The sequence below is a fragment of the Geotrypetes seraphini genome, chromosome 7, assembly GCF_902459505.1.
Source record: "Geotrypetes seraphini chromosome 7, aGeoSer1.1, whole genome shotgun sequence".
Classification (NCBI taxonomy): domain Eukaryota; kingdom Metazoa; phylum Chordata; class Amphibia; order Gymnophiona; family Dermophiidae; genus Geotrypetes; species Geotrypetes seraphini.
The window spans coordinates 5,506,220-5,530,499 of NC_047090.1; the positions used below are offsets into that span (position 1 = coordinate 5,506,220).

The following is a 24,280-nucleotide window of genomic DNA, read 5'->3' on the forward strand; positions in this document are numbered from 1 at the left end:
TAGAATCATAGCAAGCATCGTTGAGGTAGATTTTACCTGGCCTGATTTATTGGCAACTAACTCGCAAGTCTAGCTAAGCCTAGGTTTACCTCACCTATTTTCTGCCCATAACCACGCCTACTTTCAGGTAGGCCTAGTTAAGCTTCGGTCACCGCCTTGACTTAAGCATTGCTAGGTGTTGCACGGATATCCACACACCACCTTAATTACTAATTTTAAAATCGGTTTTTAATGGCATGGTCAATCACCACCTATTTAACAGATTAAAAACCAATTCAGGTGCACGCAGATTTTAGTTAGGGTTACTAGGTGTCCACGATCAGGTGCCATTTATAGAATCAGGCCTGTATTTTATAGAATACTATTCACTTGGTGCGCCAACTATGGGGAAAGAGGGCACACCTACACGTAGACACACCAATGGCAGATTTCGCAAGTATTCTATAATGAATTTTTGGTGCTGAGATGACATTACAGAATAGGTGCTACATTTACTGCATTGGGGCACCAATTTATACAATTCCCCCATTATCCCCGTATGTGCCTGCTTTGCTTCCTCTTGAGATCCTCCGGAGCAACCTAGTTAGTTACTCTGGGAAGAATGGAAAGCGATTTTCATTTGTAACAGCATAAAGTATCGCTTGATTACTCTTTCCAGAAATACTAGGACTAGGCAGGGGGAGGGCATGCTACTAAGCAGTAGATTTAAAACAAACTGGAGAAAATATTTCTTCATACAATGTATAATTAAACTCTGAAATTCAATTGCCAGAGGATGTGGTGAAATCAGTTAGCTTAGCAGGGTTTAAAAAAAAAAAAAAAAGGTTTGGCTAATTTCCTAAAAGAAAAGTCCATAAATCATAACTAAAATGAATTGGGAAAATCCACTGCTTATTTCTAGGATAAGCAGCATAAAGTCTGTTTTACTCTTTTGAGATCTTGCCAGGTACTTGTGACCTGGATTAGCCACTGTTGGAAATAGGATACTGGACTTAACGGACCTTCAGTCTGTACATCAATTCTTATGATCTTATGTGAGTCAAGTCTAGGACAATCAAGCCATTGTGACATCACCGATGAGGTTGGCTCTTAGGCATTGGTGGAATGAGGCATTATGATGTCACAATCTTGGCTCTGGAATGTTGCTACTCTTTGGGTTTCTGACAGGTACTTGGGACCTGGGTTGGCCAAAGTTGGAATCAGGATACTGGGCTTGATGGTCCTTTTGTCTGTTCCAGTATGGCAATTCATATGTTCTTATTACTAAGGACCTAATTTTCCAACTGTTCCAACACGACAGTAATAGCCTTGCTCAAGTAGTTACGTTGCTTTGGATTAACTGGTAACTAGTTGAACAGAGCTGGTGGGACCTCTTCATTCTACCTTCAGGCTGCACTGACTCACCGATGTGACACACCTTGTCTTTGATCACCTCACACTCGTATGGCCAGCGTGGCTGAGGCAATGAACTGGCTGAAGATACGCCGTAGAGATCTCGTGGTTCCCGAAGCCGAGGAATCCGTTTCCCCAGGTGATATTCAAACACGATTTGCGTTGTGCGCTGGGAACGGCCACCATAGATGGAATTGACTGTAAGGGGGAGGACAATAACACAATGACAAAGACCGTTAATCCAGCCACCCCTTCCATACCCTTGCGACTATGAAAAGATCACAGCTACTTGTTTCTACTGTAGACGCAATAAAATCACAATTATCCATTCCATAAACTGTTTTCTAATGAAGACAAAGATACACTTGCACATAATCAAGAACATGTAATATGGTCTTCAGAGCCATATGCTTTGAATATTACCCCACAGCTTCCACATCATTCTCCTTTGTTTGGGAAGTTAGCTCGTTATATTCTGCGTACCTAATTGATATTCCATCTGGCTATAATGTTATTGGTGTCACTATTAAAATGCACCAGTCATGTTGCAGTCAATAAATCACTCTCGGCTTTAAGGTATCGTTAAATGAGCAACACACGGGAATCCACGAAGCCCATTAATCACTCGGATACAAACCGTAAGTATGACACATGGATCCATCAATCCACACCTCCTTTCTTTTGGGGCCTGTGTAATGCGATGGGTTTAGAAAGTCGCTTCGTCATGTGCTTTGGAGAAGAGAGTTTTATATGTAATAAACTGATGGATAATAAATAAGAAAACATTTACCACTTTGGAGTGTTCCGAACTGCTCAGTTGTTCTCTAGGTCCTGAAATTATACAGACCAATTTATCAATGCCTCAGAAAATTTGCCTGGTTTTAAATTTTCCTTCGGTGAACACAATTAGATTAATCCCTCTGTGGGCGTGAATTTGCCCCAGTTATGAGAAGCTTAACGGAAACCAGTACTGAAAGTTGAGCTTATCATGGGATGAGGTGATGCTCTAACAGAGGCCTGAAGCCCCTGTCATGGTGCTTGTTGCTAGGGTTACCAGATGTCTGGGAAAACCAGGATATGTCCTCTTTTTAGAGGACTGTCCAGGTGCCTGGAGGGATTTCCAAAACCTGGCAGTTTGCCCAGGTTTTGGAAGTCCCTGAGCTCAGGGCCACGTCTGGAGGCCCTCTGCGCCATGGGCAGCGGAATTCTGTCCTGTTTGGGAGGGGGGGGGAGCTCCGCCCTGGCCCCAGCGAAATTGTGCAGTGTCTCTCTCAACTCACCTGTCCACCTCCTCCTTGCGCTGCAGTTTAAAACCATCAGGCAGCCGCAGAGCATAGACATGGGAACAGGGGAGGCTACAGGGGCCATAGCCTCCCCCCAAATTTGGTGCGTTTTACCTTAAATCTTCAGGCAGCCTCTGCGCAGCGTCAAGGAGCGGGCCTACCCCCGGAAGTAAAATTAAGGGTTCCATGATAGGCCCACTCCTTGACGCTGCGCGGAGGCTGCCTGAAGATTTAAGGTAAAACGCACCAAATTTGGGGGGAGGCTATGGCCCCTGTAGCCTCCCCTGTTCCCATGTCTATGCTCTGCGCATATGTGTGGTGGCGTTGATGTCCACGCGTGCGCAGAGGCCCTCCAAACCTTGGGAAAGGGGACAGGAGGTTCAGCTGGGGGTGAAATGGGACAGGAATGAGGGGGTGGGGTGGGACCAGGTATCCTCTTTTTTTTTTTTTTTTTTAAGAGGAAATCTGGCAACCCTACTTGTGGCTCTACTGCCCCGGTATGCTTGCATGGTATTTAAACTCCTCTATGGCATGTTTGTTCCTCTGGTACCTTTGACATTCCAAGTTTCCAAGTTTATTAGTTTTTAATATCCCGATCATAAAATGAATATCTGACCGGTTTACAATTATAAAAAAAATTTAATATAGAGTAGAGAGAAATAAAAAAGAGTGTAAAAAAGTAGATAGAGTGAACAAATATGACATTTACAGACAAACTAGAAAGTGAGGAAAGATGGGGAGGTGGGAAAAGTTACATAATTATAGAAGAAAAAAGGATATAGAGGAAAAAGGGGATGACACATAAGGGGTGGGGGCATAATAAAGAAGAAGGTGGACTGCTCTAAAAAAAAAAAAATAATAATAATTTTAAGATTAGGATTTATCGTATGCATCTTGAAAAAGGAAAGTTTTGAGATTAACCTTAAATTTTGGTAGTTGTAGTTCATCACGAAGATATTGAGGGAGAGAATTCCATAAGGTGGGTGCTGTTATTGCGAAATTAGTTTTTCTAGTATAATAATGACATTGAATGCTTATTGGTCTCTTGATTCAAGAAATAGTCAAAAATTTAAACTCTCCTCTCCTTCCTGTAAGAGAATAAAATCTCTTGGAACGTTATGTCAGTCTTACCCATATAGATTCGCAGAGATCTGGAATGGGTTCCCCTCTACTATCAGAACACTGGCCTCCTTTCAGGCCTTCCAGAAGACTGTGAAAACACTATTATTTCAACAATATTTTGATAAGTGTCCCTGGTAATGAAAAAAAAAAAATCTCTCTGGTTGCTGGAAACTCTATTCCCCATTAGCTGGTTGTAATACCGGGTTTTATTCTTAATTTTCTATGTTTAACTGAATTGTACTTTCCCTTGACATCTACTTACGTTAAGCGAGTTCAGCTCCTTTCAGGAGATGATGCAGTATATCAACTTAAGTTTCAGATTAGATTAGATTAGCTGAATCTTTGCACTGTGCAGCTGCAGACCTCTTAGCTGACCAAACTTGGATGATCACATGACTTAAGACCTTGGTCTTCACTCCCAGTTCTTCAGGGCCGCAGGTCAGATTTCCAGGATAATCTCTAATGAATATTAATAGAGATTTGAATGCCTGCTACCTCCAGGGTATGCAAACTTCTGTCGTGTATATTTATTAGGGATACCCTTAAAACCTGATCTACTGGTGGCGCTCAAGGACTGGTTGTGAAGACCAAGAGCATTTAACTGAGGAAATGGACAGCTTTATGTTGACAGGAACATAATAGACACTGAGGCCTAGATTTTGTTAGAAAGGCGCCGGTAGGCGCTCTACTGGCACCTAAAGTTAATTGTTTCAATTGGCTATTAACGACGCATGGTAATTGACCGCACCATTAAAAACCAATTAAAAGAAAAAAAAAAGTAGGTTCCATGAGGGACCTACAAAACACGGCGCCAGCATTGCATCTGCACAGACACTTGGAGGCGCCAAATGTCGAAAGAGGCAATGTTATGGGCGGGGTTCACGTTCAGCGTGATTCAGCGTCAAAGGTGAGGCGTTGGCAAAGTAGACCTTTAAAGCCTCAGCCTACATATACGGTGCTTACCTTCGACATGGTCCACTATCCTGAAAACATCGCTGTAATGTGGGCGCCATTTTTTCAGGTGATTACGGCGACGCTTTTGGAATCCGGGCCTTTATGATTCAGGACCAATTGGCTCATCCAATGCGCCCAGCTGTCCCTGCTTACACCACCCTACGGATATATCCCGGACGTATTCCGGATCTAAATTAGGTTTGTCCTAGACCTGTTCTCCCTACAATCATTTACCCTGAAAAAGAACATTCTGATGAGGTGCTGGTGTCAGGAGTTCCAAAAAGTGTGCACGGGGGACATAATCTGGTCCCCAATCCCACCCTGTTCATGATCAATTCTTTTTCACTCCCACCCTATTCCCCATCCTATTGCTACCATCCCCCAAGGATTTCTCATTGTCCTCCTTGCCAGTACACTTGTAATACAGTCACAGATTTCCAACTCAAGGTCAGGTACATGAACATGAGGCTCTCCTAAGCATAAAAACATTTTTTGGGGTTGTTTTTGTTGGTTTTTGTTAAGAAAAGAAGCATTCAGTCTATGAGTGTCTGCTTTATAATGCTCAGCTCCTATCCTATCAAGTCAAATTTCACATTATTACTCAGTTGCACAGTAAAATGGATTACGAAGTTTGGGATGAACCATTCAGGAGCGGATCTCGTTAAACAGCTCTTATCCGGTCATTTCAACATCTGCTTCTGAGAGAAACCCATTTTTAGCTTGGTATGACAGCGCAATAACGAGAAGGGGTTCTAACCTTTGTAAAATGGAGACTGCGGGTGGGATGTGGACACATATGGGATGTAGATGTCTGTTCCCTAAATAAAAGAAAACAAAACACATGGGTTACTCACCATAGCAGATACTGCCTTTCCTCTTAAAGCCACAGTAAGTAAACACCCACTACTGAATTGCAATGCACCAATGTGCATTAGTCCATCAAGCCCTTAGAATGGTGAAAATGGTCTTTTAAGGCAGTGGTTCCCAACCCTGTCCTGGAGGAACACCAGGCCAATTGGGTTTTCAGGCTAGCCCTAATGAATATGCATGAAGCAAATTTGCATGCCTATCACTTCCATCATATGCAAATCTCTCTCATGCATATTCATTAGGGCTAGCCTGAAAACCCGATCGGCCTGGTGTTCCTCCAGGACAGGGTTGGGAATCACTGTTTTAAGGAATGCATGGGATTATCTGGGCCAGTGATTCCCAACCCTGTCCTGGAGGAACACCAGGCCAATCGGGTTTTCAGGCTAGCCCTAATGAATATGCATGAGAGAGATTTGCATATGATGGAAGTGATAGGCATGCAAATTTGCTTCATGCATATTCATTAGGGCTAGCCTGAAAACCCGATTGGCCTGGTGTTCCTCCAGGACAGGGTTGGGAACCACTGATCTGGGCTATGTAGAAAGAATGGGTAACAAGATATTCAAATATTATATTGTATAGAAAAACTTTAAAAGGCTACTTCTAAACACTGAAACCAGCTGGTAGATTCTAAAAAAATTTTTTGGGTGAAGCTGACAAATATACCCAACACGGGCTATGTTTCGGCAAATATGCCTTTCGTTTTTCTCTTTTTTTGTTCTTTACTATACAAACATTGTAGTTCCTGCCCCATCTCCTCTCGTTCCTGTATGTCATGTATATTAGTTTGTTTTCGTTTAATGGCCTTGTCTTGTTGGGGTTTTTAAAAAAAAATAATAATAATTTTAATTTTTGTACAACCGCTTTGAATTCTGATAAAGCAGTATATCACAATTTTAATAAACTTTTAGATCAAGAGCATTGTATCCGCAGTTTCTTTTTGGGCCTGGCTTTCTCCCTTCTCTCTTTGGTGAGCTAGTGGTCTTGGACTTTTTTTTGCTAACCTGCAAATTTCATCTCCAAAAACAATTAAGCCTCACACCAGGGTATTACAAATTCTTGTCAGTTCCACCTCCTGTGGGAAACGCAAAACAAGAGGCCCTTGCTGAGGATGCGGATGACAAGTAGAAGGTGACCCCTGTTGATGCCGTAAAGTAAAAAGTCTTGGCGGTTTGGAAAGCATAAACAGGAAGCCTGAAGGCTGGTTCAGATGCCTCCATTATTTTTAAGACTTTGAATTTTTTGGGGGGTGAACATTAGGGCAGGTTATTCTCCTTCTATATTTTCATAATTTTTGGAACTGTGGAGGTTTTTTGTCTCGGATCAAAGCTTGTTAGGCTCGAATGCTGAGACTTATTTGGTGGTTTGTTTGGGCTCCTTTTACTAAGGGCTCCTTTAACAAAGTTGCGCTAGCAGTTTTAGCGCGCACAATGGACGCTACCGCCTCCTTTTAAGCAGGCGGTAATTTTTTGGCTAGTGTGCGCTAGTCTTATTTGTGCGTTAAGTGATGTATAAAGCGTAAAATTATTTTTCTTGTATTCACTTAATGAAAGTATTAAAAATGAATAAAGATATAAAAAAAAAAACAACGCTAGCGCCCCTTTGTAAAAGGAGCCCTTTGTTTTTTAGAAACGCCATTTTCTCCGTGCCAGAGGAATTTTTATTCTCTTCTTTTTTTCCTGCCTCCTTACTGTTATGAAGCCAAATGGGAGTAATTGAAATGCTAAAATTGTGAGATGGGCTACTGGAGCTATGAGGCTTTGTGGTTCATTCATTTTTGAGTCAGTCTTGATTCTGTCTCAATTCAGAGGTGTCAGCAAATATATTGATTTTTAAAGTTGGGATGTGTAGATTGCTCGCTTCCTTTTTTTTTTAAATAAAATTTAGAATGAATATTACAAATATTTAACAAATAATAGCAATACAATTAATTAACCTCTTCAAAAAGATTGTTTCCAACATTTCTTGAGCACAGTAATAAAATTCAATCTGTCTTAATTGGTAAGCCACGTTGTTTCAGATCTTAGGGCCTTCCCAAAGGAAAACTGAAATAATAATAATAATAATACTAATAACTTTATTTTGTATACCGCCATACCCAGAGAGTTCTAGGTGGTTCACAGCAATTAATAATGTTACAAAAGAAGATAACATTGGGAATTAACATTTTTTGGAATGAACATGTCATTTAAGTCAGTGATTCCCAACCCTGTCCTGGAGGAACACCAGGCCAATCGGGTTTTCAGGCTAGCCCTAATGAATATGCACGAGAGAGATTTGCATATGATGGAAGTGATAGGCATGAAAATTTGCTTTATGCATATTCATTAGGGCTAGCCTGAAAACCCAATTGGCCTGGTGTTCCTCCAGGACAGGGTTGGGAACCACTGATTTAAGTTGACAAGAATTAACATTTTTTGGGGTGAACAGGTCAATGAAGTTGACAGAATATCCAATGGATATTGCATACGTTGTATAGAAGGGGGTGCTGAAAAGTTCTCAGGCCAACCAAGAAGAAAAAGACGTGGATATGGTTCAATTAGTGATCTGAAACGATGTAAAAACAGAATTTTTGTTTTTGCAAATTGGCAATTAACGAGATAAGATAACCCTCTTTTCACCTACAGTGACAAAATAAGGCTCAGAATTTAGGAAGCTGGTTAGTTGGGTTAAGAATTTTTCAGCACCCCCCCCCCCCCTTGTACGTAATAAAAGTGAGCCAAGTATAGGACAATCAAGCCCTTGTGACATCACTGATGAGGTTGGCTCTTATTGGTGGAATGAGGCACTATGACATCACAATCTCAGCTCTGGTTACCAGAGACTGAAAATCTTCACACTATGAGGGGCTGCTGAAATGTTCTCAGCCACTGAAACCATATCCACGTTATTCTCTTCTTCTTCGGGTTGAGAACTTTTCAACACCCAAGAATTTATAATGTTGTATACGATGCAATTTTGACAGGAAGCTTTTCAAAACCTGGACAAAGTGCTGGGTTTTGAAAAGCTGTCTGGACCCCTGGACGGGTCCTCGAAAAAGAGGGAAATCCGGACGTCTGTTAACCCTAAACAGGGCTTAAGGAAGGCCCAGGGAGATGCCTGCGATGGGTCTGAGAGGGAGGAAGACTCAAATATAAACCGAGACCCTCATTTTGGAACCATTTAAAACCTTAAATGGAAACAGCCCAACCTATCTGAACAACCGCCTCATCCAAACCACCTCAACCAGACATAGAAAAACACCCCCCCCCCATTCACCCCCCCCCTCCCCCCGATCAAAGAAGTTAAACGGAAAAAACTATACGATGGCCTCTTGGCCACTCAAGCAGCAAAACTAGATAACCAGATATCTACGGATATCCAGATATCTACGGATAACGACCCCAGACTACAAGATGTTCAGAAAAGAAATCAAAACTATACTCTTCAAGAAATTCCTGAAATAGTCCTAACATCACATATAGCTCCCTCCCTCCCTCCCTCCCTCTTCCCGCCACACAGAAACTACCTGATCTACTCTTTACCTTCTCTAGAAATGACCAATGATCTTCCATTGTAACCCACTGTTTATAACTCTTTTGTAATCCGCCTTGAACCGCGATGTAATGGCGGAATAGAAATCTCTAATGTAATGTAATTTTTTTGGGGCCCAAAAATCTAGGTTTATATTCGAGTATATATATATATAACATAGACAGAGTGAATAATGTAAGTTGAGTTTTGAGATATCCAGTGCTAAAATTTGCTGTCTCAGCGAATGAAACTCGTTGGAAGAATCCATTGTCATGGTGTAGCAAAGTAGAGTTACAGAGAAAATAATAGATAAATTGAACCCAGTGAACAATCCATCCTAAAATTTCTCAGGGTTTCACACAAACATGAAGAGATAGAGAGGCCTTGTCTCATAAAACATTAGCTGTGAAAATCGGCCTCAGGCTCTTTCAAGTCTCAGTTTACGCTTTCTTATGCCTGTTTCCCATAATACATAATTGCAGTAAATTGATTTTAACATCAGCGTGTCAAACTGCCCCATTCAAATAATGCTACAAGAGAGTACAGCATCACGCTTCAGTGACCGCTGAAAATTTCTTTCACAGCCGCGGCAAAAACAGCCTGGGTGTCCTTGAACCCCTCCTCTGATCTCTCTGAAGAGTACTTATGACGCTGGAGAGCCGGGGCAGACACCATCAATTGACACACAAAAACCCCCAAGGAAGGCCAGTGTTGAGTGGACACCTACCAAATCTGACTCATCACTGCTCGTGAGGTTGGATTGCTGGTCTTCCTTTTCAGACTCTTCAGACATAATCTTTCCAAGTGGGATTTTGTTTTCTGAACTGGAAAAAAAAAAAGAAAGAGATGCGGCAGGAACAGATTAAGGGGTGGTAGATAAAGACCAGTTTTTGCCCGTCTCTGTACAGGTTACAGCCCCTCCTCCCACCCCTTAGAAATCGCAAAAAAAGTCCCTTCATGGTTGGTTTGAGCTGGAGAACTCCATGATTATTTTCCACGCTTTCATGGTTTAGGGATCCTCTAGCTATCGTCCATTCTTTTTCGAATTCCGCCAAAGTTTTGGAGACGTGGCCTTGTTGTTACATTGGTGGGCTGGGTGTCAGGAAAGCCATAGCAGAATAACAGGGGCAGCTGTGACCCCCCCCTCCCCCTCATTACATCTCCCCAGTACCCTAGCCTGCACAAAGCTCCCCCCTTCACGTGAGCAAAAGGGAAGGTCAGCTGGGACAATAACTCCAAGCTAGAGAATGACACGGGGACAAATTTGTCCCTACAGGAATTCAATTTCCATGTCCCGTCCCTGCATATTTTGTTGCTGTCCCTGTCCCATTCCTGTAAGCTCGGCCTTAACCACACAAGACTCGAACACTTATGATTTTAAAGTGTTTGAGGCTTGTGCAGATAAGGACGGAGCTTAGGCATTGGTGGAATGAGGCATTATGACATCACAGTCTGAGCTCTAGAATGTTGCTACTTAGGATTTTCAAGGGTCTGAGGCTTGTGCAGATGAGGACGGAGCTTAGGCATTGGTGGAATGAGGCATTATGACATCACAGTCTGAGCTCTAGAATGTTGCTACTTAGGATTTTAAAGGGTTTGAGGCTTGTGCAGATGAGGACGGAGCTTAGGCATTGGTGGAATGAGGCATTATGACATCACAGTCTGAGCTCTAGAATGTTGCTACTTAGGATTTTAAAGCGTTTGAGGCTTGTGCAGATGAGGACGGAGCTTAGGCATTGGTGGAATGAAGCATTATGACATCACAATCTGAGCTCTAGAATGTTGCTACTTATGAAGTGTTTGAGGCTTGTGCAGATGAGGACGGAGCTTAGGCATTGGTGGAATGAGGCATTATGACATCACAATCTGAGCTCTAGAATGTTGCTTCTTAGGATTTTAAAGTGTTTGAGGCTTGTGCAGATGAGGACGGAGCTTGCAGGGACAGGAAAAGAATTCGACGGGATGGGAAAATGAGTTCCCATGGGGATGGGGAAAAATTTTCCTCGTGTCATTCTCTACTCCAAGCAATACATGTGGTATTAGTAGTACAAAAAAACTTTGGCCATGGCCTTTTTTTTTTTTTTTTGCGGTAACCTAATCTGGTCAGACTTCAACCATCCTTGAGCCATCAAACACTGCTCAGAATGCAATTACAGATGAATTCTATAGGCGTGTGCCTATATGTTGGACAGATCTTACTTACAGAACCCCTCGGGTTGCTGTGGCTTTCATTAATGCCTTTTTTTAGTGTTGAAACGTTTTATTGATCGTTATGGATAAACAAGAATGCAAGAAACAACGAGCTACAGTGTCAATCAGCAACCCCCAACCACCGCTTATCCAGTAGATGCAACCAAGTACCAGCAAAACCCACCAAAACAATAAGGTTCTGATAATCTCCGAACCTCTATTCCACAAAGCAGGACTAAGTTACATTCCCCACCAACCACATTACACAACAAACAACAGTAGCAACACCCCCCAACTCTGAATAAACCTCAAAAATCTGAATGATATCCCATCCTATAAGACCACTGAGCTCATTAGGGAGTCCCACTCCTCCCAACCATCCCCACTCCTACCCAGGGTCCCCCACCGGTGCCTAACCCATCCAATCCCAGAGCTCACCGTCATCCCCCCTCCCCTAACCATTCCCATTCAGACACCACAACCCTCACAGGGCATTCAGAATAAGACTACGGCCCCTGGGATGTAACTGCCGTAAATGAGGATCCCAAGATTGCAGAAAGCGCTGACCCCCCTTTCCGAGAACCTCTCGCATCCCTCGCTTCCCAGAGGCCAATTGTTGCACATCAGCCCGCCAAAGCCAAAACCCGGGGGGCTCACTACATGTCCAATGTTTCATAACGCATTTACGAGCCAAGCTTTCGATATAATAATCTGTGTGCCCCTCCCATAGCCCCAAATGCCTCAGGTAAGTCCAGCACTAATTGCTCTGGGGTACCTGACACAGCAAGATGAAGTCCATGGTGCATAAAATACGATTGAATGGAACTACACCCCCAAAACATGTGCCCAAAAGTCCCTTCCTCCATTCCACATTTAAAACACAAAGATGTGGCATCTCCCCCACAATAAAAATATTCTTTAGGTGTAAGGTACGTACAATAAAGCACCCTATAATAACTCTCTTGCAAGTGGCGGAGGGATCTCCCTTAAGGTGTGCCAATAGATCCCATGCCGGCAAAGGCACTAGTAATTCTTTCTCCCATCCCTTCCTATATAGGCCCACCTCCTTACAGGGCTCCACCCACCCCAAACTTTTGTATATCATAGATACCCAGAAGAGAATGACACGGTGACAAAATTCATCACCGTTCCCGTTTCCACGGATAACCGCGGGAAATAATCCCATGTCATTTCTAGTGTCTATTTCAACCTCGGTCCTTCTACACCAGCATTCTTCAAAGCAAAGCTTGTGGGTCAGAGGTTGTGGCCATTCATACTCTGATTCTTATGGGAGCCAAGGATAATGAAGCCATTGTGACATCACTGATGTGATTGGCTCTTAGGCATTGGTGGAATGAGGCATTATGACATCACAATATCTGCTCTGGAATGTTGCTGCTCAATCTCAGCATTCTTCAAAGCAAAGCTTGCGGGTCAGTGGTTGTGGCCATTCATACTCTGATTCTTCCCTCTCTCCTTAAAGAATGACATGAAGATGGTTTCCCGCGGTTATCCGCGGGAACGGGAATGGTGATGAATTTTGTCACCGTGTCATTCTCTATCTCCTCTTCAGTATCCAAGCCAAAAAATTCACGCAGTCGAGAACGCCACCAGCAAACTGTGATGTAACCTGTCAGGGAGCGCTCCTCTCGACAAATGCAACAACGAAAAGAAACGAGCCAGGCATAATATGCTTTTTCCATCTGCACCGGAGTAAATTTAGTAGACCCCCCCCCAACAGCCAATCCCCCCAAATGTCGCAGCAAGCATGCATAATTATACCGTTGCAAATTGGGCAACACCAACCCCCCCCCCCCCCCCCAGCTCCTCAGCTCCCCAGCCACCCTGTAGACAGGCAATAGGCAAGTTAGATTTCTAGTTTGCCCAAACAAACCTGGAGATAGGCCTATATGCTTCTGGCACCGCATGGTCCCGCCCAGGCTTAGGGAGAACCAAAATACACGCTATATTCAAAGTCTCCGGCATTGCCTCCGCCTGAATCATTACTTTAAAGGCTTGAGCAAGTGGCTGCACTAGCCCCGCCCCCGGGTCCGCATACAATCGCTGATAATACTGCTGAAAAATCGCACATATGCCCTTGTCTGTGTGGACCCACTGGCCGACCTTGATCCGCAAGGCAGCAATTGTCCTCGACCCCCGTTCCAGCACAACCAGACGAGCTAGTAACTTCCCGCCTTTCTTTCCAAAGCGATATAACTGGTACGTATAATAAGATTTTTTTTTTTTTTTTTTTAATAAAAGCTTTTTATTTAGACATGTAAAAAATGTCATCAACAGCAATAACAGCATAGAGAAAGTACCAGAGGTACAAACAGCATAATGGACAATAGCAATATCCCAAACTAGACAAGCAAAAGCTATATAACCACCCACAACACAGCAAAATCCCCTCTCCCCCTCCCCCCCCCAGGGACAAATCACAGATCCCAAGCCACAAAGAAGGATAAAAGGGTCTCCAGACACCAACCTAATAAAAAGAAGGGGTAGAAGAACACCCAGGCTCAAAGCCCCCCAGGCCCCAAACTCAACTCCCAACTCTAACCCCACTAAAAGCCCTTACAAAGTAGACTCCCGGAAGCGGTGCCAAATACGAGCATAGCCATGCTATTTACCATGCTGTATAGCCGTCAGCTGGTAAACAAGCTGCCAGTTAAGCAAGCACTGCTCCACCAAATGCCAAGTGGAGGATTGCACGTGATTCCAAAAGGAGGCCAAGACTAGCCGGGCTGCAGTGAAAGCTCACTTACAAAACAGGGAGTCTCCCCAATCAAGATCTAATTGGTGCCAATACAAAAGAGCATGTCACCAATCCACCGGCACCTGTGTACCAAGAATCCGAGAGATACGAGTAAAAACCTCAACCCAGAAACCTCCCACACTCCCACACGTCCACCACATATGAAGATAAGTACCCACCTCCCCGCAGCCCCTCCAACAGAAGCCCCTCGCTTCGGCTCGCCATCGAGCCAGTACCTGAGGGGTATAGTACCAGCGGAAAAGAACCTTATACCCATTTTCAACCCAAAAGGCTGCAATATCCGCCGAAGATACTTCTCTCCAAATATTCTCCCAAGTGTCCAGAGAGATAGCAGACTCCCAATCTCCCTCCCAAGCTGTCATATGTGGGAGGGGAGCATCCCCCCCGAACATTAAGTCACCGATATAAAGCAGACAGAGCACCGGGCCCAACAACAACTCGAAAGGAGTCTTGCCGCCCCGCAAGTCCCCCACAACACCCGAGGTCTGGAGATAATGAAGTACTTGAAAATAAGGGAAGAAATCACTAGCAAGTAAATCATAACGGCCCTGTAGTTCAGCAAAGGGCCGTATCCGACCCAAAACCGGATCCCACAATTGTCCCACACAGACCAGTCCTCGGGTCTCCCAACCAACAAACACTTCCTCTCCCCGTCCAGGCACAAAGTCCGGATTATGGCACAACGGGGTATACCAAGAATGACGCCTACCCGACAATAAGCCCCTCCGGACCCGTAAGGAGGTATCCACCGAAGTCAAAACTCCCTCGGTCCTCGCTCTCCCAGGCACCCAAGGCCGATGCAACAACGGTACCCCGTCAGAGAAGCTCTGCTCAATCACCACCCACGGTTACGGATCCTGCGCCTGCCACTCCAAAAGGGCACGCAACTGAGCATAAGCCATGGATTTTTATGCCCGTTGATGTAACCACCTATATCTCCAAATACCGGGCCCAATCCGCAGCCAAATGTGTACGGCCAAACAGGTGGCGAATCCTTATCCAGGCGCAAAATCTCTCGATTTCACATCTTATACATGTGGCTGGTATAACTTATGATAGCCCCTCTCAACACTGTTTTAGCAGCCTCCCAAAAAAGCACCGGGTGGTCACGGTGTGCCTCATTAAAATGCACATAAGAATTCCATTGCGCGTGCAACATTACCGTCCTTATACAGGTAAAGAGGGAACACCCAGCGCCAATTGGACATACTGGCACTTCCCATACCCATAGCATGATCAGATATTACCGCTGCCCCAATTTCCACTTTACTAACTGATCCAAACAACGAACCAGACACCAAAAGATAATCTATTTGTGACTGTGTATTATGGGTCCGTGATAAGTGGGTACAATCTCTCTCTTCCGGGTGTAAGACTCGCCACACATCAACCAAGTCAAACAATTGTCCCAAACTCTGCAACCCTTGGGCACCAGGAGTCCGTCCTGCGCTTTCCCCCCTCCCCTGAACAATGAAGACTGGGGGCCCAAACAGCATTAAAATCCCCCCCCCCAACGATCATTGGGTCCCCTTGATGTTTCAATAATGCAGCCACCACCTGTTTCTGATCATATAGACATCCAAAGACAATCTTCCGTTTAGCAAACTCCCCCCCTACAGATGACATAACGTCCTCCCGCATCTTTGTCCAATAATTCAAGATTGGTCACCACCCCTTTCCGAAATAATATGACCACCCCCTTTTTTTAGTCCACCCCATCTGCAACCACATAATCCCCCACCCACCACCGTTTAAGCTTACTGTGTTCCTTTTCGTCCAGATGCGTTTCCTGCAATAGGGCCACATCAACCTTATGTTGCAATATTTTGGACCGTTTTATACCCCCCACATTCCATGTCACCACCTTAAGCATTACCATCCCATAACAGCCTCTCCCTGTGCACCACTACCCAAGTCCTGCAGACCCTGTTGTCACTCCTGTCTGCTTGCTCTACGATCTCCTGCAGGGCCCCCACTAGCCTCACTGTACACGTCTGCAGGCAACAGCTCTTTCAATGCACTCCACGTCTCCTCTGTAATCCCGACAGTCATCAGCGTGGCGAAGGGAAATTGCCATCTATATTTATATCCCGCCTGCCGCAAATAGCGGGTTACCCCCTTGAAAGTCCCTCCGCTTTTTCAGGGTCAGCGCTGCCAAATCATGGTAAACCGCAAAGGGGAGCCCATTCCGTTTATAGTCACTGCAGAGGCGGCCTGTTTGCAAGATGGTTTCCTTCATGCCATACGAGATTAAACAGATTGCAATATCTCTGGGAAGGTTCCCCTGCGCCCAGCCCAACGCTATGTGTGCTCGTTCGATATGCACCCCAGGGCCTCCAGGCGCAACAAGTCCTCGCAGATATCGTGTGCCACTTGCCTCACATCTTTATAGGTCTCTGCCTCAGGAACTCCACGTAGGCGCAGGTTACATCTGCGAGTGCGGTTTTTGATGACCTCCAGCATCTCCCAGATATCCTCCCCATCTTTCTGCAGGGCCGCCACGTCATCCTGCCTATCGATTAAGTCCTCAGCCACTGCATCCACTCTTGTCTCCAGTTCCTCCTGCCGGCACGTTACTTCATGTAATTCCTCTATCATATCCACTATCGCTTGCTTAATGTCATTTTGGATAGAAAGGATTTCTTCCTGGAGGCTCGTCATCTCTTCCGTCAGCCCTCCCGACTCCGGTGGGCTGCGCTCTCCGTCACACATTCCTGCCTCCTGGGCCTGTGAAACCACACTCCACTCAGCTGCCAGGTCCATCGCCATCCTGGATATGCTCGGGGAAGCCAGTGACTTTTTGTTTCCCGGACCTTTGCCACTTGCATATCTATAACTGTCCAACTTACATATCACACCACTACTGGAGCATTTGTAGAGGGGGGAAAAACTGTGCCAATTTCACCGCTTAATTACAAATTTTTGCCGTGGCCCCAACGGAGCTTCAGCCTCTTGCGACCTGCCACATCGGCGACGTCACTTCCTCAATTAATGCCTTTTCTCTCTCTCGCTCTGTCCCTGCTACAATCAGTGGTCTGCGAAAGCCATGCTAAAGGCAGAGTAACAGAATCTGCCAGGGAGGGGGGAGAAAAGACAAAGCACTTACACAGCAGAGTTCTTCAATGGCCATTATCCTTGACCCCTGCCCGATGAAAGCAGCAGCTGGCTAATTCACATCTTCTACCAGACCATGCAGCAGTCATCAGCGTGTGTTTATGACATCGTGGGTTGCTAGGTGAAGCAGTGCAGAGTCATCATGCCACAAAGTCATTATTCATCTCCACCGTTCTACTTCCTCCCAGGAAGCACTGGATACTACAGAAAGCAAGGCAAATTCTCTGGGTTGGTGTTTTCTTTTTCTGTTACCATCACAAAACATCAACAGCTTAAGGACATAAGGACAGAAAAATCTGGGAGATTGAAACTGAAAACTTTATTGTTTCTTTCTTGTTTTCTTGCTTGATTTTTCAAATGCGATTAAACACAAATTAAGACTTGTTACAGAAATAACGGAAGGGAATTCCTCTTTTTTTTTTTTAATCTTTATTAAATTTTCCAACTACAATCATGCATACAAATAATTCCTGTATATATAATATTACAAGAAAAGCACAATAAACCTACGTATAGTAATAAGCAATTATTTTCCCCCCACCCTCCCACCTATTAATCGAGAAAGTAAATACCCACAAGAAACGATCTAAAAATTCCCCCAAACAATTCCAGTATAACCCCTCCCCCCTCCCTCCCACCCTGGATGTTTGTAGGTCAGTTAAATAAAGTCAGTTATCATTCCTTACAAAATTTAGGGCTCCTTTTACGGAGGTGCGTTAGGGCCTTAATGTGCGCTAAAATGCCGCGCACGCTAGCTGCTACCGCCTCCTCTTGAGCAGGCGGGAGTTTTTTGGCTAGCGCGCACTATAGCGCATGCTAATCCGGTGCATGTGCTAAAAACGCCAGCGCACCGTCGTAAAAGGAGCCCTTATTCAACAGCTCCCAAATATCCATAAATTTCCGGTACCTTCCCTGCTGTATGGCCATCAGACGTTCCATTTTAAAAGTATAACTAAGGGATTCCCACCAGAAGGTGTCATTTAACCTATCCAGTTCTTTTAAAACAGGGGTGTCAAAGTCCTTCCTCGAGGGCCGCAATCCAGTCGGGTTTTCAGGATTTCCCCAATGAATATGCATGAGATCTATTAGCATACCATGAAAGCAGTGCATGCAAATAGATCTCATGCATATTCATTGGGGAAATCCTGAAAACCCAACTGGATTGCGGCCCTCAAGGAGGGACTTTGAGACCCCTGGATTAGAGTGTCTATGTCAGGATGGGCAACTCCGATCCTCGAAGGCCGGAATCCAGTCAGGTCTTCAGGATTTCCCCAATGAATATGCATGAGATCTATTAGCATACCATGAAAGCAGTGCATGCAAATAGATCTCATGCATATTCATTGGGGAAATCCTGAAAACCCGACTGGATTCCGGCCCTCGAGGAGGGACTTTGACACCCCTGTTTTAAAGTAATAACAGACATACTGTGTATATAGAAATAATATTGCAGTTCCATCTATGTTGGTTTAAGTAAAAGTAACCGGAAAAGGTTACAATTAATACCCAAAACACTGCGGCACGATTATTTTTTTGGAAAGTCAAAATGCGAACGTGTGACTCCATTGCCTAGGAACTTACACTGACTCTTGTTTCATTCAGAATTCAGTTTAAACGTGCTTGTAGTTTTTTTAAAATAAAATTATTCATGCTTCGGTTGATTCTCTGATACCCCTAACTTCCAATATTTTGGGCGGCAGAACCATTCATATATACACAAGTTATTTTTTTCTTCTGTCAGAGGTTCTCGATCAATCAGCAAAATTACTCGTTCTCGTTCCTTTTTATTGACTGCGCTTTGGAACGGTCTTCTCTCTCAGATAAGATCATGTGTTTCTCTTCAGGTATTTCGTAAACATTTAAAACTGTGATGTTTCAACGGTTTGGTTTGGTTTTTTTAGAATGCAATTCTTAATGATCTATTTTAAAACTAACATTTCCCAAAGACAGGCGCAGGGATTGCAGGTGGCACAGAACGCCACGGCTAGATTGATAACAGGAACACCACGATATGAGCACATCACGCCATATCTTTGATAACTGCATTGGTTGCATTTAGAATCCAATACAAAGCAATTATGTCTAGTTATCAATTCTGCATTGTTGAAAACAAATGTCAACCCAAAATATGCGGAAACCAATGCCATGACCTTTTCATGTGCAGGGGTAAAACTATAGAATGCCCTTGTTGGCCAAATTCGGAAATGCAGTGACAGGAGTACATTTAGAAAACTGTTAAAATCACAACTATTTGTTGATGCATTTTTCTGAGTATTGATCATTATTATTGTAAGATTTTATTCTGTCTGTTTCTACTTGTCCTGATTTGTCTTAACATTTTATGTATGTAACCATTTTGTAAACCGTTTTGATATAAAACGGTATAGAAATTTAAAAAATAAAATAAAATAAACGCATTTTTATTGTAAACCAAGTCGAGCCCTATATTTCTAGGAATGATCCAGTATATGCATTACATTAGTGATTTCTATTCCGCCTTTATCTTGCGGTTCAAGGCGGATTACATAAGAAGTTATCTTGACCCAGAAATTAAAACTATCCTTCCCCTCGCTAAAAGGCATTTCCCACACAGGAAAGCTAGGGACCTCCCTCCACTTCAAAATCACTGAGCTCTGGAACAACCTTACCTCCCCTCTTCGGAACTTGAGCTCTCTCCAAGTTTTCCGCAAATATCTGAAAACCTGGCTTTTCTCAAAAAAATGTAAGTCTCCCTCCAACTTAGGAATCAAGGAAACTCTTATATCTTGGCATCCCAAGTCCTCTAAATTTTCTTCACACTTCTACCTCTAACCCTCTGTTGTAGTTCCTTCCTATTTCTCCTACTGTAAACCGCGTCGAGCTCTACGAGCGTGGAGATGATGCGGTATACAAACCTAAGGATTAGATTAGATTAGATTAGATAGCGGATGCTGCGGATGGGCAGACTGGATAGGCCATTTGTCCTTTATCTGCCATCATGTTTCTCTTTTTCTATAACTAGCAATTTTTCTGGAATACAATCGTAATAATCAATATGTGTATAGTTTATACGTATTGTGAAATGTAGTTAATAGCAGAGGCTCATTCAAACTGCATCCGACAGAAGTATTGACATCACTAAGGACATGTAGAAAATCATAACAATAATGAAAATACGGAGAAAAATAAACCTCAATTGTGAGAGGTTGGGACTACACAAGTGCCCAGCCCTCAACACATCATCACAGGTTTATAAAAAAACTCCGTTTACGATTATATAGACAAGATTTTCATTCATTCAAATCTCTTTTTTCCAAATTATTTTTTAGAGTATTTAAATGTAGATAAAGCAACTGTCAGAATGTCATAATTTACTGATATGAACCCCAAACTTAACTAGATTAGCAATGAAGGCTACAGCTTAATTTCATCTGTGCAGGAATTTTCAGAGGCACAAAATGCAACAAAACCGCACTTAAGGGAAAAAAATCACTCATCTGAAGAGGGGAAACAATCGGCTCCTCATCCCGACAGAAAAGACTTTCTGTTTCGCCTCAATTGGCTACTTCAGGGGATATCGGTCATCTTCAGGTGTCTCCTTCTTTCCTGCAATCCCTAAACCAAATAGCTGGCTCTTCTCTATAACCATAAAGCTCTATGACATCACAATGCAGGTGGAAAGAGCCTTAGCCTATGGGAAGAGGAGATGCAAATGTTAAGAGCCTTAGCCAATAGGGAGAGGAGGAGATAGCACTTCTACCTCTAACCCTCTGTTGTAGTTCCTTCCTATTTCTCCTACTGTAAACCGCGTCGAGCTCTACGAACGTGGAGATGATGCGGTATACAAACCTAAGGATTAGATTAGATTAGATTAGACATTCCCAGAGTGGAGCGGGTTGCTACAGGGGATTGAGATGATTCTTGCGGTGTTAGTTTGTCTTTAAGGATTTCTTGAACAGCAGGGTTTTTATTTCTTTTCTGAAAGTTTTGTAGTCTGGGGTCGCGATCAGTAGATTGGAGAGTTGGTGGTCTAGTTTTGCTGCCTATGTGGCTAGGTGGCCATCGTACAGTTTTTTCCATTTGATGTCTCTGATTGGAGGGTATGTGAATGGTGTCTGGGTTCTCCTGTGTCTGGTTGGGGTGGTTTGGATTAGAGGGTTGTTCAGGTAGGCTGGGCTGTCGCCACTTATGGATTTAAATAGTAAACAGTAGAATTTAAATAGTATTCATGCTTGAATTGGGAGCCAGTGTGAGTCGAGGGATGCCTCGGCGATGTGGTCGTGTTGCCTCAGTGAATGGATAAGTCTCAGAGCTGTGTTTTGTACTGTTTGTAGTTGTTTTATCATGGTTGCAGGGCAGGGGAGATAGAGGAGGTTGCAGTAGTCTAAGATTAGAATATTTTTCTTCATAGACCACTAGAATAGGGGGAGAAAAGCCCATAAGACAAGAATATCCACCACAAAAGAAGAAGCTACAGAAATAGAAATGGAAAAGGCCGAACGAAGGAAAGCTTTTTAAAATCTGGACAAAGTGCCCCCTAACAGCAAATAGTAAAGTTGGAAAAAGTAAACAACCTGTAATATTTCAGAGCCGGGTAATCTGTAGAAAGCAGGTATGCAAAAGTCTGAGAGGTGAAAATGCAGTACCGCGTCTTATTTCCCACATCGTTTGGGACCTCTGCCGTGACTTGAAGGTCTCTCCGACCTTTAGGTGGTGGTTGATATGCAAATACACAGAAATTAGGGCAGATAACAGCCCCTTGGCCTCTCCAGTCTGCCCATACGTGGGGACACAGGCAGATTGTTACACGTGAATGCGGGCCTTGTAATAATTACAACATGGCAAGAAATGAAGGGACCAGTTTATGTAGTGTATAGGATACAGGCCATGAGGATTGAGGTATCATCGCAGAAGCTTTCTGAGTAAAGCGCTGGCATTTTTCCCAGTGAATGGTAAAAGGTGAATCCAGCTTCCTACACCTCATATTCTGCAAGGCTCCATAATGCAGTCAGTCCCAGGATCTGAACTGGTGACCTCACTGTTTTAATACACCCTACGATAACTGTGTGTTATGAGCTGGTGTTCTCCACGTATATTTAACATTTACTATCCTGCATTACGGCAAAAACCTCCAAAGCAGTCTAAAATTAAGGGAAAAAGAAATGTGAAAAAAAAAAAAGAAATTATATGTAAGCAGTGGGGATTTTCTGAAAATTGGACCAAGTCTGAACCAGTGCTGCCTTCTTTTTCTGCTATTTTAAGTGCACTGGGAGAACAGGATTTACTAGTGATTTTTGCAGAAAGTCTGGTAGTTTTCCTACCCCTGGAGGAGTTAGAATCCAGATTCGTGCCCAAGGCAATGAAAAGTTAAGTGACTTGCCCAAGGTCACAAGGAGAAGCAGTGAGACCTGAGCTCTGGCTTTCCTGACCCACAAATGCATTCACTCAGCTTCCCTCACTATCTCTCTCAACTTATCAACCCCTATGTCATGACCCCCCCCCCTCCCCAATCCCCGCAAGCTCTTCTCAGCTGGAAAGTACCTCCTATCTGTGCCCTTCTCTTCAACTGCCAACAAATTTGTCCCCGTGTCATCCTCTAACATCCTTGTAACTGTATTTAAACCATTTTCTGTGTGTAAAACAGTGCTTTGTATGGTAAAAACGAAGCCCCAGCTTGGAGCAAAGTCCAACAGTGCATTCAAACTATGGACATTTCACCAAATTTTGAAGGGCAAGTGCAAAGGTCCTCCTCACCCTTTGAAAATTTCTGCACAAAGCGGAGTTTTCAGGGCCTATCCAGAACACCCTCCGGAAATGCCTTCGCCTCCCCCTGTCCCCACCAGTTTTCTGCACGCTGTTGTAGCTGGACTGAGGTAGAGCAATTACCAGACCATTTAACTCAGACACATCACTACTGATCCAGATAAATATAAGAACGTAAGAACAGCCGCTGCTGGGTCAGACCACTGGTCCATCGTGCCCAGCAGTTCGCTCACGCGGCGGCCCTCTGGTCAAAGACCAGCGCCTTAACTGAGACTAGTCCTACCTGCATACATTCTGGTTCAGCAGGAACTTGTCTAACTTTGTCTTGAAACCCTGGAGGGTGTTTTCCCCTATAACAGCCTCCAGAAGAGCGTTCCAGTTTTCCACCACTCTCTGGGTGAAGAAGAACTTTCTTACATTCGTACGGAATCTATCCCCTTTCAACTTTAGAAAGTGCCCTCTCGTTCTCTCTATCTTGGAGAGGGTAAACAACCTGTCTTTATCTACTAAGTCTATTCCCTTCATTATCTTGAACGTTTCAATCATGTCCCCTCTCAGTCTCCTCTTTTCAAGGGAGAAGAGGCCCAGTTTCTCCAATCTCTCACTGTACGGCAACTCCTCCAGCCCCTTAACCATTTTAGTCGCTCTTCTCTGGACCCTTTCGAGTAGTACTATGTCCTTCATGTAATGGCAACCAGTGCTGGATGCAGTATTCAAGGTGAGGGCGTACCATGGCCCGGTACAGCAGCATGATAACCTTCTCCGATCTGTTCGTGATCCTCTTCTTAATCATTCCTAGCATTCTGTTTGCCCTTTTCGCCGCCGCCAGATGGCTTCTTGAGGGAACACAATGGGGTGGGTCTTTTTTTCCTCTCCTCCTTTCTCTTAATTTAATTTTTTCTGCATGGAATTGATGGTGGTTCAGGTTTTTGTTTGGGGTTTTTTTTTTGGGGGGGGGGTGTTTAGGAGCTGCACAGTTAGTCTCAGAGGACTCTCAGAGTACAAGTCTTCTGAACTCTTTTGTTCTCGTTCTTATTTATAGTCTGTGGGGTGGGGTGGGAAGGTGCATATGTGGTGGAGCTGTATGGGTGGATGGTTTTGGGAAGGTATTTCGGTAGTGCCCATACCATGCACAATTGTACTATACGCTGCTCTGGGGGAGGGGATGCTGGTTCAAAGTGTGCTACGGTTCTGTTTTTGTTTGAGGTGTGGTGGGCCGGGAAGGGGTGCGGGGAGGGTTTAGCATTTGCTGTTATTGTTGATAGCTGTGGGGAGGTTTACTTGTTTCTAGCTGTCTTGTTCTGGTTCTTATATACCTATA

At 44.0% G+C, this 24,280-nt stretch overlaps 1 protein-coding gene across 2 annotated transcripts in view; it reads right to left on the reverse strand.

Annotated features, from left to right (window-relative positions):
* Positions 1 to 24,280, reverse strand: part of AGBL3 (ATP/GTP binding protein like 3) — a 144,597-nt gene that overhangs the window by 92,533 nt on the left and 27,784 nt on the right. The window contains exons 1-4 of one of the 2 annotated variants that reach the window (XM_033952430.1): positions 17,210 to 17,327; positions 9,862 to 9,958; positions 5,509 to 5,569; positions 1,405 to 1,590 (exon numbers count right to left, since the gene is read on the reverse strand). In XM_033952430.1, the coding sequence (XP_033808321.1) occupies positions 1,405 to 1,590; positions 5,509 to 5,569; positions 9,862 to 9,927 (313 nt within the window). In that variant the 5' untranslated portion in view covers positions 9,928 to 9,958; positions 17,210 to 17,327. Of the gene's footprint in view, positions 1 to 1,404; positions 1,591 to 5,508; positions 5,570 to 9,861; positions 9,959 to 17,209; positions 17,328 to 24,280 lie in introns of those variants that run through there. The other variant, XM_033952429.1, reaches the window with a different exon arrangement.